General features: G+C 44.9%; 1 protein-coding gene and 1 pseudogene across 13 annotated transcripts in view; one reads left to right on the forward strand and one right to left on the reverse strand.

Moving 5' to 3' along the window:
- Positions 1 to 1045: 1045 nt before the first annotated feature.
- Slc2a11 (solute carrier family 2 member 11) overlaps positions 1046 to 17339 on the reverse strand; it is a 42948-nt gene continuing 26654 nt past the window's right edge. For 7 of the 13 annotated variants that reach the window (XM_021257286.2, XM_004843576.4, XM_004843571.3 and 4 more), the window contains 8 exons: positions 11210 to 11334; positions 6284 to 6413; positions 5494 to 5642; positions 3155 to 3342; positions 2925 to 3035; positions 2325 to 2574; positions 1953 to 2080; positions 1046 to 1733 (listed from right to left, as the gene is read on the reverse strand). In XM_021257286.2, coding sequence (XP_021112945.2) covers positions 1533 to 1733; positions 1953 to 2080; positions 2325 to 2574; positions 2925 to 3035; positions 3155 to 3342; positions 5494 to 5642; positions 6284 to 6413; positions 11210 to 11334 — 1282 coding nt within the window. In that variant the 3' untranslated portion in view covers positions 1046 to 1532. The remainder of the gene's footprint in view (positions 1734 to 1952; positions 2081 to 2324; positions 2575 to 2924; positions 3036 to 3154; positions 3343 to 5493; positions 5643 to 6283; positions 6414 to 11209; positions 11335 to 17339) is intronic. The other 6 variants (XM_087198125.1, XM_087198124.1, XM_004843572.3 and 3 more) reach the window with 2 other exon arrangements.
- LOC106009303 (small ubiquitin-related modifier 2 pseudogene) lies at positions 8797 to 9935 on the forward strand (annotated as a pseudogene).

Consider the following 17339-nt stretch of genomic DNA (forward strand, 5'->3'; position numbering starts at 1 on the left):
ATGCCTCCCTCCACATTCATACTTTGAAATTTAATCCTCATGTAAAAGCTGATGACACTGCTGGGGATTTGGCTCAGTGGCACCGCGCCTGCCTCACAAGTGCAAGGTCCTGAGTTCGATCCCCAGTACTGGGGAAAAAAAAGTAAGTTGATGATACCAAGATAAAATCATTCTTATTAGATCCAGACAAAATTAAGAGTCTGGAAGTTATGAAGGGGGAGTGTTCATGCCTACCTGAGATAAGTACCTTCTCAAAGTCTGCTATAACCTGGGCATGGTGGAACATACCAGTATTCCCAGAAGTATAGGAGACTGAGGCAGGAAGATTGCAAGTTCTAGCCTTGCCTAGGCAACATAGAAAGATCCTGTCTCAAAAAAAAAATTTTTTTTTTAATGGGAGATGTGGGGCCGGAGATTTAGCTCAGTGGTTCCACCGCCTGACCCCCAAGCACAAGGACCGGAGTTCGATCCCCGGTACATAAAAATAGAATAAAAAGGAGGATGTAGCTCAGTGGGAAAGTTCTGGGTTCAACTCCTAGTACTACAGTAAATAAATAATAAAAAATAAAGGCTTCCTATGGTTTGGATAAATGTTCTCCCATGACCCTGGTGTTAAAGGATGGTACTCAACCCATGGTACTATTGGAGGTAGTGGAACCTTTAAAAGGTGGGGCCTTGTGGGAAGAGGTGAGATAATTGCAGGAGAGTCTTTGAGGGAGTCATTCATACCTCCTGGTGTTCGCTCTCTCTCTCTCTTCTTCCCAGCTGCCTTGAGGCAAGCAGCTCCTGCACCATGTGCTCCCACCATGATGCACTGTGCCACTACAGACCCAAAGGCAATGGAGTCAAGTAACCATGGACTGAAACTTCTGAAGCCCTGAGTCAAAATAAATCATTCTTCTTTTTAAGTTCATACATCTCAGGTATTTTGTCATAGTAATAGATAACCAATTTAACACAAGGCTGAAAAAAGATTTCTTTTCATTGTATTCATACCCCATGCTTTGCACCCCTAGCATGTATGCAATCAATTTCTACAACAAAGTTTATTTTTCACATTCTTTAATACTACAATTAGTCAGACACGTTCTGGGCAGGTATGGTGGTGCATACTGATAATTCCAGCCCTTGGGAGGCTGAGGAGGATCACTGTGAGTTCAAGGTCAGCCTGGGCTCCATAATGAGTTCAAGGCCAGCCTGAACTACATAGCGAGACCCTGACTCTAAAAAGAAAAAGAGGAAGGGCCAGGGATTTAGCTCAGTGGTTCTGCTGCCTGCCTCGCAAGTGCAAGGATCCGAGTTCAATCCCTGGTACCAAAAAAAAAAGAAAAGAAAAGAAAAGAAAAGGGAAAAACAAAAAGCAGGAGCCAGTGATATAGAAAGCAAAGGAAGGGCCTGGGGATTTAGCTCAGTGGTTTCGTTGCCTGCTGCACAAGTGCAAGGACCAGAGTTCGATACCCGGTACCAAAAAAAAAAAAGAAGGCAAAGGAAAGGGCAGCAACTGGCTTTGGCCCCCACTTATACATTTGCAGCTAAAGACCAGTGGATGTGATGACTTTGGGGCTGGTCCACATGGGGCCCTGGGCCCGTCTGGGCAAGTTGAGTCTGTGTAGTTCCTTGGAGATCTCCAGAAAGGTCTTGCCTTTGGTCTCAGGGAGGAATAAGCCAGTGTAGATGGCCCCACAGATACAGACACCAATGAAAGGAACATACAGGAAATGGGACAAACTCTCCTGTGGGTTAAAAGAGACCCCAAGACTGGTGTGGCCTCTCTCAGGTCTCAACAGAAGGCCCATGAGAAGTCCTGAGGAGGCCCTTCTCCCCTTTGCTCACAAGCCCCCTCCCCTACAGCGTCAGTCTCCCTGGATGAAGGCCTCCTGCTAGGGTGGTAATAGTGACAAGGACAAAATCTGAGGCAGGGCCCCCCACCCCGAAGGGAAGCATGGACTTACCCGGATGAAGGGGAACCCCAGCCCAACCAGGAAGAGCATGGTCCACATGAGCACCCCACAGACCACATAGGCAGCAGGCCGGGCCATCTGGTCAAACAGCTCTGTAGCCAGGATCCCCGTCACTCCGGCTGCAAAAAGAGGGGACAGGGAGCTGCCAGCCTGGGTTTCCTGCTCTGCCTGTCCCTCGCCTGGGCCTAGTCTGCATGGGGGTTCCAGGGTGCTGTTCTACAACCATTCTCTCCCAGAAGCCTCAGCACAGGGAGGCTCCAGGTGCTGTAGGTAACATTTCATCTGTACTCACCCATCACTCCCCTAGATATCCATTATTCATTCAGCAAGGCCTAAAGTCCAGAGGCCCTTAGGCTCACTCACCAGGGCCAATGCCAAAGCTGAGGATGAAGGCAAAGATGCAGGACATGGCCAGGTAGGGCATCCAGTGGAAAGAGCTCTGCAGTAGACAGTGTGGAGGGTGAGGTGGAAAGCAGACCTGGGCCAGCCACTGCCCCATTCCCCCAGCTACCTGCAGGCACAGGGCGACTGTGAAGATGCTCCCCCAGCAGATCATCAGGCCGTAACCCCCTATGAGCAGCACCCGCCTTCCTACCCTTTCAACCACCACACACTGCAAAGGAAAGGAGCCACTCAGCAGGGCAGGCAACACGGAGGGGTGTCATGAGGGAGCTGGCAGTGGGGAGCAATGTATCGTTTCAGAAGATTATGACTTTATTCATTTCCCTGAGGACTCTTGCCATCACTTATTCAACTTTATTTAGTTTTCTCATCTCAAGACGGGGGTGTGAATGTCCATCAAACACAAATGTTCAAAAAAGGCTCACTGACTGGCTGCAGTTTTAGAGTGAGCAGAAGTGGCAAACAGCTTAATGTAGAGGACCTCAGTCCTAGAAGCACTGGTACCTTGAGCCCCAACTCCCCCTGCCCCGCAGGGCTGGTGGAGGATGAGCCCAGACTCACACTGACAAGAACCGCAAACAGCTCGCAGCTCCCAGTCCCAATGGTGGCATACTGGACCTTCTCCCCCGGCACGCGAGCCTCCAGGAATATGGAGGAGGCGTAGGCGTACACCTGGAAGGGGGTGGGCGGAGAAGCAGCTCTGGGCTCTTGGCTCTCTTCAGTCTCCCATGGCTCCCACCTACCTGCTGCAGGACCGCAGGCCCAAGGTGTCGGGCAGAGCAGGGCCTCACCGAGTCATTCCCACAGAGCTCCATGGCACTGCCCAGCACCACCAGGCTGGTCACCTGCCTCCTCAGGGCAGGATCCAGGAACAGCTCCCACGGGCGCTGAATGCGGCGGCCCTGGCAAGCGGCGCGCTCTTCCTCTATCTCCTCCAGCTCCCGGGCCACATCCCTGTCTCCTCGAAGCCGCTTCAGGGCTGAGACCGGGGGTGGGGGGTGGGGGGGTGTGCTGAGCTCGTGCTCCCTCAGCCCCTCTTTGGTCCCCCACGGTGAGCCCTCCCTCCAAACCCACCCCCACCGCCCCATCAAATACAGGGAAAACCAGGTTGGGGAATGGCTCACTAGTACAGCCCTTGCCTAGGCTTTATGAGGCCCTGGTTCACTTTCCAGCACTGAAAACACACACACGCACAGAAAACACACATGTTTTGAGAAAGTTATATTGGCAAAAGATCTGCCACTTTAGGGCCGAGATTTAGCTCAGTGGTTCCAGCGCCTGCCTTGGAAGTGAAAGGTCCCGAGTTCGATCCCCAGTACCCCCAAAAAAAAAAAAAAAGACCTGCCACTTCAGGCAAAAAGAGATGCAAACAGTTTGAAGTGTAAAGGTGTCTGTGCCTCAACTTTTTTTTGGTACTGGGGATCAAACTTGGGACCTTGCACTTGTGAGGCAGGCGCTGGAACCACTGAGCTAAATCCCCGGCCCTTGTGCCTCAACTTTCTAAAGGTCGGAAGCAGTAGGAAGCAGGCTGGGAAACCTGCTCAACCACCAAACCCAAAGCAATGCCTTTCCAATGCTTTCTTCAGGAAGTGTCAAGGAAGGCATGGAAAAAGGAGATTATCTCAGGGCACGAAAGGGAGGGAACCATAGTCTGGAAGACCCTCCCAGTGGGCAGGGCCAGGACTGGAGCAGGGAATATTCCTTTCCCCAAGCCAGGGAGACTTGGCTATGAGTTCCTAGGGGCACTTCAATAACTGTTTTGGGTCAGTGGCTGCTCTGTGCCTTCTGAAGGCTCCTTGCTTTTGAAATCAGCTATTAATTCCAGCTACCCTGTATCATTTTCTTGTATGCTGAGTGTGGTAGGGGATGAAGACTTGTCTTTTTAGGCCTTAGGTCTCTGGGTCATAAAAAAACATCCGCAGACTTAATGTGATCTTAAGAAGCATGACTTCAAGCCTGGTCCTATGACTGGATGAAACTTTGAGGAACCTGGGGATGGGGTTGAACATATTTTGCATAAGGCAGAAAATACATAGTAATTGTGGCCATAGCCAGGCCTGGTGGCCTGTGTCTGTAGTCCCAGCTACTTAGGAGGCTGAGGAAGGAGGATCATTTGAGCTCAGGAGTTTGGGACCAGCCTGAGAAAACATAGCCAGACTCCTAAGTCAAGGAGAAAAATTGTGGCTGTGATGGAGAATTGAGAGGAGCACATCCATGTGCCTGGTCTTCACTGCTCCCTAAATCCACACCCCTTGCCATGGGACAGGATACTCCATCTATTTGCCCATCCCTTGGCTTTGGAGTTAGCTGCATGACTCCCTTTGGCCAATGGAATGTTAATGTGCACGGGGGTCTACCAATTTGGAAAGTGCTTGTGCAGTGGGGTTTGGTTTCTCGTGTCACTGCCATCCCCACACTAAGAACATTCTTAGGCTAGCCCATTGGTACCGAGAGTGAAAGATGTGCGCAGAGCTGAACTGTCCCAGCCCAGACCAGCCTAGACTGACCGAGACGCCGATGCCCTGAGCTGACCCAGCTGACATCAGCAGAGCTGTACTACAAGCTCGGTGAATGAGTAAAGGTGTGGTAAATGATTATAGTTCTGTTGTTTTTTTTTTAATTGGTGCCCGGGATTGAACTCGGGACCTTGTGCTTTTGAGGCAGGCGCTGGAACCACTGAGCTAAATCCCTGGCCTATGATTATAGTTTTAAGTCAGAGATTTTGTGACTGTTCCTTGGGTGTCCTTATTATAGCCATAGTATCCATCATTGTCCAGTTGGCTTTGGGCAAGTGAGGCTTCTACAGGTGTTTGCATGCATGCGCGCGGGCGCACGCGCGTGTGTGTGTGTGTGTGTGTGTGTGTGTGTGTGTGTGTGTGTGTGCTATTTGTATGCACCACCTTAGCTTTCCTGAAAGGAAGGAACTGGGTCTGATCCATCTCACTGTCCTATGATTTAGGACATCCCCTTGATAAAGAGTTTTGAAGGGATGGACAGACAGATGGTGATGGTGAGACACAGAAAGGACCGCTTTTCCCTGATAAAACCCAAAGAAATGAGGACTCATATGCTCTGGTGAGATGCATCTGTGGGTCAAGGGTGGTCTGGGGGCCCAAGGGCAGGGACTCACCTGCCACACAGGCCTCGGTGTCTCCACGGTCGATGAGGAGGTAGCGTGGGCTCTCGGGGAGCAGGGGCAGGGAGGCGAGCTGGAGCACCCCGGGCACCAGGCAGCTGGCCAGCAGTAGGGGCCAGGCCTGTGGGCCACCGAGGAGCTCCCTGAGGAGGCAGAGCACAGGCCAGGCTGGGCGCCTCCTTGCACAGCCCTGTCTCCTCTCCTCCCTAACCCCCTGCCTACTACTAACCTGGTTGGACAGTAATATTGCCTTGGGCCTCTCCCCCTCCAGCTCTGGGTCTGGACGTCAAAATTCTTCCCACCCAGGTAGAAACCAAGAGAGGGAAGGGCAGGCCCCTGCCCACCTCATTCATCCCTAGCATCTCCTCTTCCCAGTGGTACAAGCTTGGTTTGTTTCTCTTTTTTTTTTTTTTCTGGGATGACCAGGGTATGATTCCCCTTAAAAGCCTAAATCTGTCAAGACCTGTTCTTTGCTTCCTGTCCTGGAGAGAATGGGAAAAAGGTGATTCACACTAAAGTATGGTTGGCTTTTTGTGTATCAGCCATAGGGATGAGGATAGAATTTTGATGGCTTCATGCAAAAAGCAATGCCTCGCCGAGATTTAGTTCAGTGGTTCTGCCACCTGCCTCGCAAGTGCAAGGTCCCAAGTTCAATCCCCAGTACCCGAAAAAAAAAAAAGAAATGCCTTAATTTATATGATGGGTAGGGGCAAAATTTGAGCAAAGAAAGGTTTTTAACTAGCATCCTTGAAACCACTCAATGCACAAGGAAGAGGGGCCTTACCTGAGTCCAACCACCTGTCCCATCACGATCCCCAGGGCTGTGAAGATGGCTGAGCTCATGGCCACGGCTCCTCGGAGCTCCTTGGGAGCACTCTCCCCCAGGTACATGGGCTGGATGTTCATGCTCACACCTGAAAACATGCATGGCAGGGGCCTATCAGCTACCAGGAGGCCCACACACACCTGTGATGCTGAGCTGCCTTCCCCATCACAGGAGGTAGAACCCTGTCCCTTGACCACTGGATCCTGGCACCAAGGGCCACTACACACCTATGCACTCACCCTATACACTCTAAAGGGCTCCGCTTCACCTGCTGTAGGGCCAACTGGACCTCCTCCCCTCAGGATTTCTGGGACAAGATAAATCTTTCAGCTCCTGTTGTGGCTTGTGTCTAGATGTCCCCTAAAGCCTCATGCAGTCTTTTATGAAGGTAACTAAATCTGGAATGTGTGTGGCTAGGATTAAGGGCATGTGATCACTAAACCACTACACATGAGTGGTTGGTTAGAGAAAAGGAGCAGAGAGACACTGTTAAGTTCCCTTGTTGCCTTGGCTCCCTGGTGTGTGGCATGTTGTTTCTCCTCTGCGATGCCTGTCTGCCATCCACCCTGCCTTGGAGCCAGCCGATTATGGACTGAAACTTCTAAAGACTGTGAGTCAAATAAACCTTTCCCCTTTTAACTTTGGGTGTCAGGTATTTTGTTTCAGCAATGATAGAAAAGTAACTAACACAGCTCCCAAGCTGGTCCCTCATCACAGCCCCACATGTTCATGGGATCTTTCTAGGTGTGAAGGTCTTTGCAGTGGTCTGAATGCCAAATGCCCCCAGAGGTCCATGTGTTAAAGCCTGGTCCCCGGGCCTTATGGCAGGTCCTTCAGTCACGGAAGGACTGTGGGGGCCCCAGTCTCTGCCTTCCAGAACCAGGAGCCAAAATGAAACTTTTTTTTTTTTTTTTTTGGTACCAGGGATTGAATTCGGGACCTTGTGCTTGCAAGGCAGGTGGCGGCGGAACCACTGAGCTAGATCCTCAGCCCATGAACCTTTTTTCTTTCCAGTATTTCCACTAATAAACCAGTATTTCATTTAGTGACAGAAAGCTGACTGAACAGTCTCTGAGAGGCTGCAGGGGTTGGAGAAGAAGGACAGGATCCTACCCTGGACACCCAGCAGCTGCCTTGGCTCTCTCAGCAACTCTTTCATTGACCACTACCGTTTTAGGTTCTCAACTCATCCCAGCTCCCTGCAGGACGCACCTGGTACCTACACAGTTAGTGGGGAAGGGCCAGGGATTTAGCTTAGTGGTTCCGGTGCCTGCTGAGGAAACGCAAGGTCCCGAGTTCGATCTCCAGTACCAAAAAAAAAAAACACAGTTAGTTGGGAAACAGAGAACTGGACAGTGCCCTCACTGCTCACCCTAAATGGTAACAAATGGCAAAAGCTAGGAGGCATGGTATTGGGGCATCCTACACCTGGGAATACTGAAGGGAATGCAACTCCATTGCCTTCCCTGGCCTCAGAGTCTTCCATCAATGTCTGCTCCTGAGGTAGGAGATAGAGTAAGGAAGCCATGGGGCAAAGAATGAAGAAACTAGACTGAGTAAGGACAATTGTGTCAAAATATCAGAAAACCAATAGAAGCTGGGCCTGGTGGCACATATCTGTAATCCTAGCACTCATGAGGCTGAGGCAGGAGGATTGCTGCAAGTTCAAGGCATCTGGGATACATAGTGAGTTCAAGTCCAGCCTGAACTACATAGTGAGATTTTGTCTCCACAATAAATAAATTTTTTTTGGTATCAGGGATTGAACTCGGGACCTTCAGCTTGCAAGGCAGGCAGCAGCACCACTGAGCTAAATCCCCAGCTACAATAAATAAATTTTTAAAAATTAAAAGAAAAGTTCACCCTACCCCACTCCCCAAGACCTCCAGGCATACACAAAACCAAAACTCCAATCCCCCCAGCATTTTTTGCACTGGAGTTTGACTCCCCCCAGTGGGATTAGGATGTCATGACACTTCCTCTAAAAACCTTGTGTGTAGGGCTGGGAATTTAGCTCAGGGGCACCACGCCTGCCTCACAAGCATAAGGTCCTGAGTTCAATCCCTAGTACCAGAAAAAGTAAAATAAAAACCTTGTGTGGTCAAAAACTTCCCCTCTGACTCAAGGGCTGAGTCAAGCAGCCCATTGGGGCAGTTAACCCCAGGTACAGATCCTCCCATAATCCCAGAAGGCTTAAGAGGCCCAGTACTGCTCTTCTTACTGGCCTGCTCCCACTGTGTGAAGTGGCTTGGCTTCTTTCACATTTTTTTTTTTTTTTGGTACTGGGGATTGAACTCAGAACCTTGTGCTTTCGAGGCAGGGGGCACCACTGAGCTAAATCCCCGGCCCTTCTTTCACTTTCAATAAATCTTACTCTGTTACTCCTGCTCAGTTCTTTGTTTGGGATACCAAGAACCTGGAAACAACTCCCCCAAGACCCTCCATCCAATAACAGCCCCTCTCTCTACACAATGGGCTTTGGGCAGAGAAAGGTGAGAGAAAGGCAGTTGTGTTGCTAAGGAGTCTCAGGGGTACCCCTGCTGTTGCATCCTTTTGAGTACACAGGGCACAACAACAAAGCCTGGCCTGGTTCCTTTCCCCTATTGTGTGTGCTGTTCTTAGTGACTCACTTTCCATGAGTAGAATGTGGGGAAATGGTGCGTGACTTCTGGAATCGGGACATAAAAAGCACTAGAGGCCTTGGCCACTGCTGCTGCCTCCTTCTGCTACTCCTGGGGTTGCTTGTGGGCTCATTCGGTGCGGACCTGGTACCTCTTTTGTGAAGCAGCAGCTTAGAAGACTCGGGCGCTCACTGTGGCTGACAGAAAAGCCCAAGGAAGGAGTCAAGACTGAGAACAATGATCATATTAATTTGAAGGTGGCAGGGCAGGATGGTTCTGTGGTGCAGTTTAAGATTAAGAGGCATACACCACTTAGTAACCTAAAGAAAGCCTATTGTGAAGGACAGGGTTTGTCAATGAGGCAGATCAGATTCCGATTTGATGGACAGCCAATCAATGAAACAGACACACCTGCACATTTGGAACTGGAGGACGAAGATACAATTGATGTGTTCCAGCAGCAGACAGGAGATGTCTACTAAAAAGGGAACCTGCAACAACTCTACTCCAGAACTCTGTTCTTACAGATCGAGAATACATTCTCAACTGGAAAACTGCAATTTGGTTCCACCACATCCTGACTACTACAGTATACTTTTCTGTATTCTTTCATTTACCCCTTCCCCATTCCTTTTTTTTTGTTTTTTAAATTTTTTTTGTTTTGGTACTGGGGATTGAACTCGGTCCTCGCGCTTGCCCAGCAGGTGGCGAAACCACTGAGCTAAATCCCCGGCCACCCTTCCCCATTCCTTTATTGTACATAAATTATCTGGTGTATGTGCACAAGCATATTGCTTTTTTTTTTTTTTTAACTAAATGGCCAACAATATGTTTTGATTGACATCAGATGGAGATGGGATGAGGAGATACTGGTTCTGTGAAAATAATTCCCTCTCTCCATTAGTGGCATGATCATCAGCTCTTATCTTTATATTCCAGTAAGTTATTTTGCACTCACTGTCTTAACAGAAAAGACAACAGCATAAAAATCCTTTCATACCTTGTTTTATTGGAGAATGTTAATGTTTTTCATTTATCATTGTAAAACCAAAGACAATTTTATAACTTTTTTGTACTTTGTTGTTACATGTAGGGCAGTCTGTCTTTATGTAGGAGTAAATTACTCTTTAAAAGAAAAAGAATCCTAGATAGTTTTCCCTCTAAGTCAAGTGTCTTGTTGTTTAAATAAACTTCTTGTTTAAAATGAAAAAATAAAAGCACTAGAACTTTCCCTCCCCTCTCCTCCTCCCTTCTCCGCCTCCTCGCCCCTCCTGAGGATACTTGGGCAGCCCATGGAGAGACACAGATGGTAAGAAGCTGGGCCCCCCACTAACAGCACACGAGGGAGCCACCTGGGAAGCAGAGCTTCCAGCCCCAGGCCAGCCTGCAGGTGGCTGCAGCCCCGGCTGACAGCTTGAGCACAGCCTTATGACAGACTTTAAGCCAGAGCCACCCAGCTAAGGCATTTCCTGGTCCCTGACCCACAGGAACTGCAGATTATAAATGTTGGTTGTGTTAAGCCAGTAAATTTGGAGATATCTGTTTCACAGAATAGGTATCTAATGTAGACAGCAATACCTGGCTGTATAAATAGTAGATGGTCAGGATATAACTTGTTGATTGGAGCTACTAAAAGCTCAGATGAATATACTCAAAATTCTGCTCTCTCACATGACAAGCCCTAGACACTGAAGAATCCCTGACATGCTCTTCTCTCTCTTCAGAAAGACCAAAGAACTCATCCTATGTCCCTTTACACCTTGGCTGTCAGGAATCTCATGCTTAGGGTGTTGTTCAAACACAGGATTTATTATTAGGGTAAATTTGGGGATGTTTTCTCTTTTTCCTGAACAATGTCTTCCATATTTACTGTAAATGTCTAGTTATATGAGGGGTGTGTCTGTGTGTGTCTCTGTGTGTATTTCTAAGGACTGAAACTGGGGCTTTCTCACTGAGTCACATCCCCGGCACTTTTTTTACTTCTTACTTTGAGACAGGGTCTTCCAGGGTCACTAAGTTGCCCAGGCTGAACTTGATCTTGTGATCCTCCTGCTTCAGCCTCCCAGAGTGCTGGGATTACAGACATGTGCCACCATGCCCAGCAATGATATGCGTCTTTAAGATAAATCATATTTAATCATTTTGTGAAACAAGCAGACATGAATGAAGGATAAGTCAATGAATAAAGAGAAGGAAAGAAGGAAGGAGCATTAATGAATGACTAGAAACAGAGGCAGCCATGAGATGCCTGCTCATCCCCTACCTGCATTAACTCCTGTCAGCAGTCTTCCCAGCATGATCATCTCAAAGGAGCCTGCTTTGCGGCTGAATCCAAACAGGATCGCTGCTACCACTACAAAGACGTTATTCACCAGGAGGGACTTCTTCCTTGGAGGAAGTGGAAAACAGGTAAGAGAATCTGTGGCTCGGTGCAGAAGAAATCTCTACGGCCCTCAGCAATTCTAGCCCTGATCAACACACAGACTGCGTGTGTGTGTGTGTGTGTGTGTGTGTGTGTGTGTGTGTGTGTGTGTGTGACAGAGACAGAGACAGAGACATAGAGACAGACAGAACTGTTTCAAGAACAAGCTATATGAACTGAAATAACCACAAGCCATTGTATCTGGGCTCACATGTGGTAGGCCTTGAGGTACACACTCTTATTCCTAGCCCAACTTATCCCCAAATTACTCTTTCTACTTGCACTGCAGTTTGGAATGACAGCATTTATATTTTACGGCTGTCTGCTTGAGATTAAATATTGCTCTCCCCAAACTTCTATGTAAAATGAAGGAAACAATATGTAATTTCTCAGACTTAATAAAATCCTAGGGAGGAAAAACAGGTGAGGCAAGTGATGCATCAAAAGCCAAGTACAGTTCCTTCATCATATATACAGACACTTCCCAGAAGACTCAGGTTGGCAGAATGCCCCAATGCCTTGGCCAATGAGAACAAGACCTCAGACCAAGAAGGGGACTTTGAAAATGTCCCCTGCTCCACCATTGTGATAGCTTTGGGCTTCTGATATCAAGTTTAGAAGGGCTGTCAAACAGATCACCTAAGAGAGCTTACGAGAGACCACATGGCTCACTGTACTGATAGGAAAACTGAAGACCAGGGAAGGCTGGTGTTTTCCCCAAATTCGAGAGCACATCAGTGATAGGATATGAGCCAAAGCTGAGGTCTCCTGTGTCTAGAGAATGAAAGATTACAGATTATCAAGTTCGTGACAAACTTGATGTAGTGGTAGCTCCAATTGTAACCAATAATTACAGTTGTAATAATATATCATTTTCTAACTGAAATTAATAAATCCATTAATAATTAATGGTAATTAACTACTTGGCCCTGGAATGAATCCATTTGTTCCATTTCAATACACAGACACTACAAACACTTAGCTTTCACCTAGCAGGGACTGTAGTACACTTCATTTTTTTTTCCAATAAAACTTTATTTTCAAAAAACAGGTAGGAGTTTGACTTGGCCCATAGTCAATAGTTGGCTAACCCCTGCTCTACTGTATTTTTTTATTGGTACATTTTAGATATACATAATGATAACATTCATCATAGGTAATTTGTACCTGTACATGATGTATCTTGTTTCTTCTTATTTTTCCATTCCTGTCCCCATCCTTCAAACCCTCTTCCCCTCCTTATTCACAAAAGCTTTGTTTCCACTTTTTCCTTCTCTTGTTGTTCTTTTTTTTTTGATACTGGGGATCGAACTCAGGACCTTATACTTGCTAGGCAGGTGTGATGCCACTGAGCTAAATCCTCGGCCCTCTTCTCTTGTTTTTCTTGTTCCTGCCTACCCTTCCCCCTCCATCTGCCCTTGTTTCCCTTCTCATTTGAACATTTCCCAATATCTATTCTACATTTTGGTCCTTATTTACACTTTCTTTTTCTTTCTTTTTTTTTTTTTTGGTACCAGGGATCGAACTTGGGTCCTTGCACTTGCAAGGCAAGCGATGGAACCACTGAGCTAAATCCCCAGTCCCTTATTTACACTTTCGATTTCTCACACCAGAGAAACAATGTGGTATTTAAACATGTGTGTTTGATTTATTTCATTAAGAGTATGGTCTCTGGGGGCTGGGGATTTAGCTCAGTGGTTCCACCGCCTGCCTCGCAAGTGCAAGGACCTGAGTTCAAGCCCCTGTACCAAAAAAAAAAAAGAGTATGGTTTCAAGGTGCATCCATTTAACTAGAAATGTCTCAAGCTTATCCTTCTTTATGGCAGAGTAGTACTCCATCACATTAAAAAACCCCCACATCTTCTTTATCCATTCATCAGTTGATGGGCATTTAGGCTGTTTCCAAGATTTAGCTATACAAATTGTATTGCTATAAACACGGGTGTGCATATATTGCTGTGGTATGATGCTTTTAATTCTTTTGGAAAGATACCAAAAAGGGGAATAGCTGGGTTGAATGGAACCTCTAGTTTAGTTTTTTGAAGAATCTCCACACTGATTTCCACAGTAGTTGCACCAGTCTACACTCCCACCAATAGTGGAGAAGGGTTCCTTGTTCCCCACAGCCACGCTAGCATTTGTTATTGATTGATTTCTTGATAATAGCAATTCTTTCTGGAGTGAGATGGAATCTCAGCATTGTTTTAATTTGTATCTCTTGAATTACCAGTGATATTGAACATTTTTTCATACATTTATTTGCCATTTCTACTTCTTCATCTGAGAAGTGTCTATTCATTTCAGATGCCCATTTTTTATTGGCTCTTTAAAAGTGGGGGGGTCTCATTTTTTTGAGTTCTTTATATATTCCAGGTATTAGACCTTTAACTGAGGAATAGCTGGCAAAAAAATTTCTCCCACACTGTGAGTTGTCTCTTCATTCTGTTGGTGGTTTCTTTTGCTGTGCAAAAACTTTTCAATAAGATGAGATCCCAGTTGTTAATTCTTTGTGATATTTCCTGTGCGACTGGGGTTTTGTTCATGAAGTCTTTGCTTACACCAATGTCTTCAGGAGTTCTACCTATTCTTTTTTATTTTTTCCAGTACTGGGGATTGAATTCAGGATCTTGTGCTTATGAGTCAGGTGCAGTGCCACTGAGCTAAATTCCCAGCCCTGAGTTTACCTATTCTATCTTCCAACAGATTTAGTGTTTCTGTTTTAATATTTAGATCTTTGATCCATTTCAATTTTAGTTTAGTACATGGTGAAAGATATGGGTCTAGTTTTAATCTTTGACATGTGGAAAACCAGTTTTTCTGGCACCAATTATTTAATTTTGTTTTTTTTCTTCTTTGGTACTGGGGATCGAACTCAGGACCTTGCACTTGTGAGGCAGGCACCAGAACCACTGAGCTAAATCCCCGGCCCAAAAGGAGAACTTCATATCTTTTTTTCTTGGTACTGGGGATCAAACTTGGGTCCTTGCGCTTGTGCAGCAGGAGGCAAAACCAATGAGCTAAATCCCTGGCCCAGTCTGGCAGCAATTATTAAAGAGGCTATCTTTCTTCCAGTGAAGGTGTTTGGCTCCTTTGTTAAAGATTAAGTGGCTGTGTATGTCTGGAGTTGTTTTTGCATCTTCTCATCTGTTCCATTGATCCTCTAGTCTTTTTTTTTTTTGTCTGTGCCTTGCTGTTTTTATCATAGTAGCTTTGTAATATACTTTCAAGTCAGGGATTGTGATGTCCCTTGTCTTGCCTTTGTTGCCCAGAACTGCCTTTGCTATTCTAGGTCTCTTCTGGTTCCAAATGAATTTTAGGATTGTTTTCTCTAATTCCATGAGATTTTTCTATTGGTATTTTGATTAGGATTGCATTAAATCTGTATAACAATTGTGGAAGTATACCCATTATCACTATATTGGTTCTTTCTACCCAACAACAAGGGATAGCTTTCAATTTTCTGATATCTTTTTCAATCTCCTTTTTCAGAGTACTGCAATTTTCCCGTTTTCCTTCATTAGATTGATTCCTAGGTATTTGTTTTTTGGGGGGATGCTATTGGGAAAGATGTTGTTTCCAAAATTTCTCTCTTATAAATTTGTTATTTGTGTACAGGAATGCTACTGATATTTGAGTGTTGACTTTGTATCCAGCTACATTATTGAATTTGGTTATTAAATCTAGAAGTCTTTTGGTAGAGTTTTGGGGGTCTTCTATATAGAGTATCATGTCATCCAAAAATAATGATAATTTAACTTCTTCCTTTCCTATCCTTATCCCTTTTATTTCTTTCTCTTGTCTAACTGCTCTGGCTAATATTTCCACAACTATATTGAATAAGAGTGGTGATAGTGGACAACCTTGTCTTGTTCCTGATTTCAGACTCAAAGCTTTCCATTTTTGTCCATTTAGTATGATGTTGGCTATTGGTTTGCCATAGATGGCTTTTACCAGATTGAGATAAAGACCATCTATTCCAATTTGCTGTAGGGTTTTTAAAGCATGAATGGGTGTTGCACTTTGTCAAATGATTTTTCTGCATCTACTGAGATGATCATATGGTTCTTGTCCTTGGCTCTGTTAATATGACATATTGCATTTATTGATTTGCGTATGTTGAACCATCCTTGCCTCCCTGGGATGAATCCTACTTGGTCATGGTGTGTAATCTTCTTTTTTCTTAATAGCAAAACATTTATCAATGCACTTGAGGCATACATAATGATAACACTAATTATAGAGTGTATAATCTTCTTGATGATTTTCTGCATTCTGTTTGCCAGTATCTTATTGAGGATTTTTGCATCTATCTTCATTAGGGAGATTGGCCTGTAGTTCGCTTTTTTGGTTGGATCCTTTTCTGATTTTGGTATCAGGGTAATACTTGCTTCCAGGAATGAATTTGGGAGTATTGCTTTCCTTTCAATTTCATTAAAGAATTTAAGAAGTAGTAGCATTAGGTCTTCTCTAAATTTCTTGTAGAGTCAGCAGTGAATCCATCAGGGCCTGGGGTTTTCTTTATTGATAGGTTTGTTTTGTGTTTTTTTTTTTTTTTTTTTTTTGTACCGGGGATCAAACTCAGGACCTTGTGCTTTTGAGGCAGGCAGCGGAACCACTGAGTTAAATCCCCGGCCCTTTATTGATAGATTTTAAATTATGTCTTCAATTTCATTGACTGATATTGATTTATTTAGAATTTTTATATCTTCTTGATCAGCTTTGGTAATTGATGAATTGATATCTAGGAATCTGTCCATTTCTCTGTGTTTTCTATCTTATTAGAATACAGGTTCTTGAAGGTGGTATTGATGATCTTCTGGATTTCTGCAGAACCTGGTGTGATTTCACCTTTTCATTCATAATTGCATAGATTTAGTCTTTTCTTTCCTTTTTTGGATAAGGTTGGCTAAGGGTTTGTGAACTTTATTTAATCTTTCAAAGAGCCAACTCTTTGTTTGTTTTGTTTTTTTGGTACCAGGGATCGAACTCAGGTCCTTGCTCTTGCGCAGCAGGCAGCAAAACCACTGAGCTAAATCCCCGGCCCAAAGAGCCAACTCTTCAATTCACTGATTCATTGTACTGTTTTCTTAGTCTCAATTGCATTAATTTCTGCTCTTATCTTTATAATTTCCCCTCTCATATGAGCTTTGGGCTTGACTTGCTCTGCTTCTTCTAGAAGCTTGAGGTTCAACATTAGGTTGTTTATTTGAGCTTGCGCTGTTTTTCTGATATGAGAATTCACCACTATAAATTTCCCTTGTAGGACTGCTTTCATTGTGTCCCATAATTTCTGGTATGTTGTATTGGCATTATTGTTTAATTGTAGAACTGTCTAATTTCTTCTTTAATTTCATCTGTGACCCATTGGTTTTTCAGGGAGAGTATAATTTAATTTCCATGTGTTTATGAAGTTTTTTGGTTTCTTTTGCCATTGATTTCTAATTTCATTGCCTTATGGTCTGATAATATGCATGGGATAACTTCAATTCCTTTGCATTTACTTAATCATTTTCTATGAGTGAGTATGTGGTCTATCTTGGAGGACACCCCATGTGCAGCTAAGAAGAATGTGTATTCTGATGTTGTGGGGTGGAACACTCTGTAGACATCTACTAAGTCTGTTTGTTCAAAAGTTTAGTTCAGTTCTGATATTTCTGTGTTGATTTTTTTGTCTAGTTGATCTGTGTATTTGTGACAGTGGGATATTGAGGTTCCCCAACTGTATTAGTGTTTATTTGATTTTTCATGTCCATTAATATTTGTTTTATATAGTTGAGTGTGCTGGGACTTGGTGCATATATATTTATGATTGTTATCTCTTCCTCTTGGATGATTCCCTTTCCAAGGATGTAGTGACCTTCTTTGCTTGGAATCTACTTTGTCTGCAAATAAAATAGCTACTTTTGCTTTTTTCTGGGTTTCTGTCGCATGGATTATTGTTTTCCATATTTTGACCTTCAGTCTATGAATT

Source organism: Heterocephalus glaber, unplaced genomic scaffold (assembly GCF_053883595.1).
Source record: "Heterocephalus glaber isolate CG9 unplaced genomic scaffold, H.glaber_assembly_v1.0 deba00001687, whole genome shotgun sequence".
Classification (NCBI taxonomy): domain Eukaryota; kingdom Metazoa; phylum Chordata; class Mammalia; order Rodentia; family Bathyergidae; genus Heterocephalus; species Heterocephalus glaber.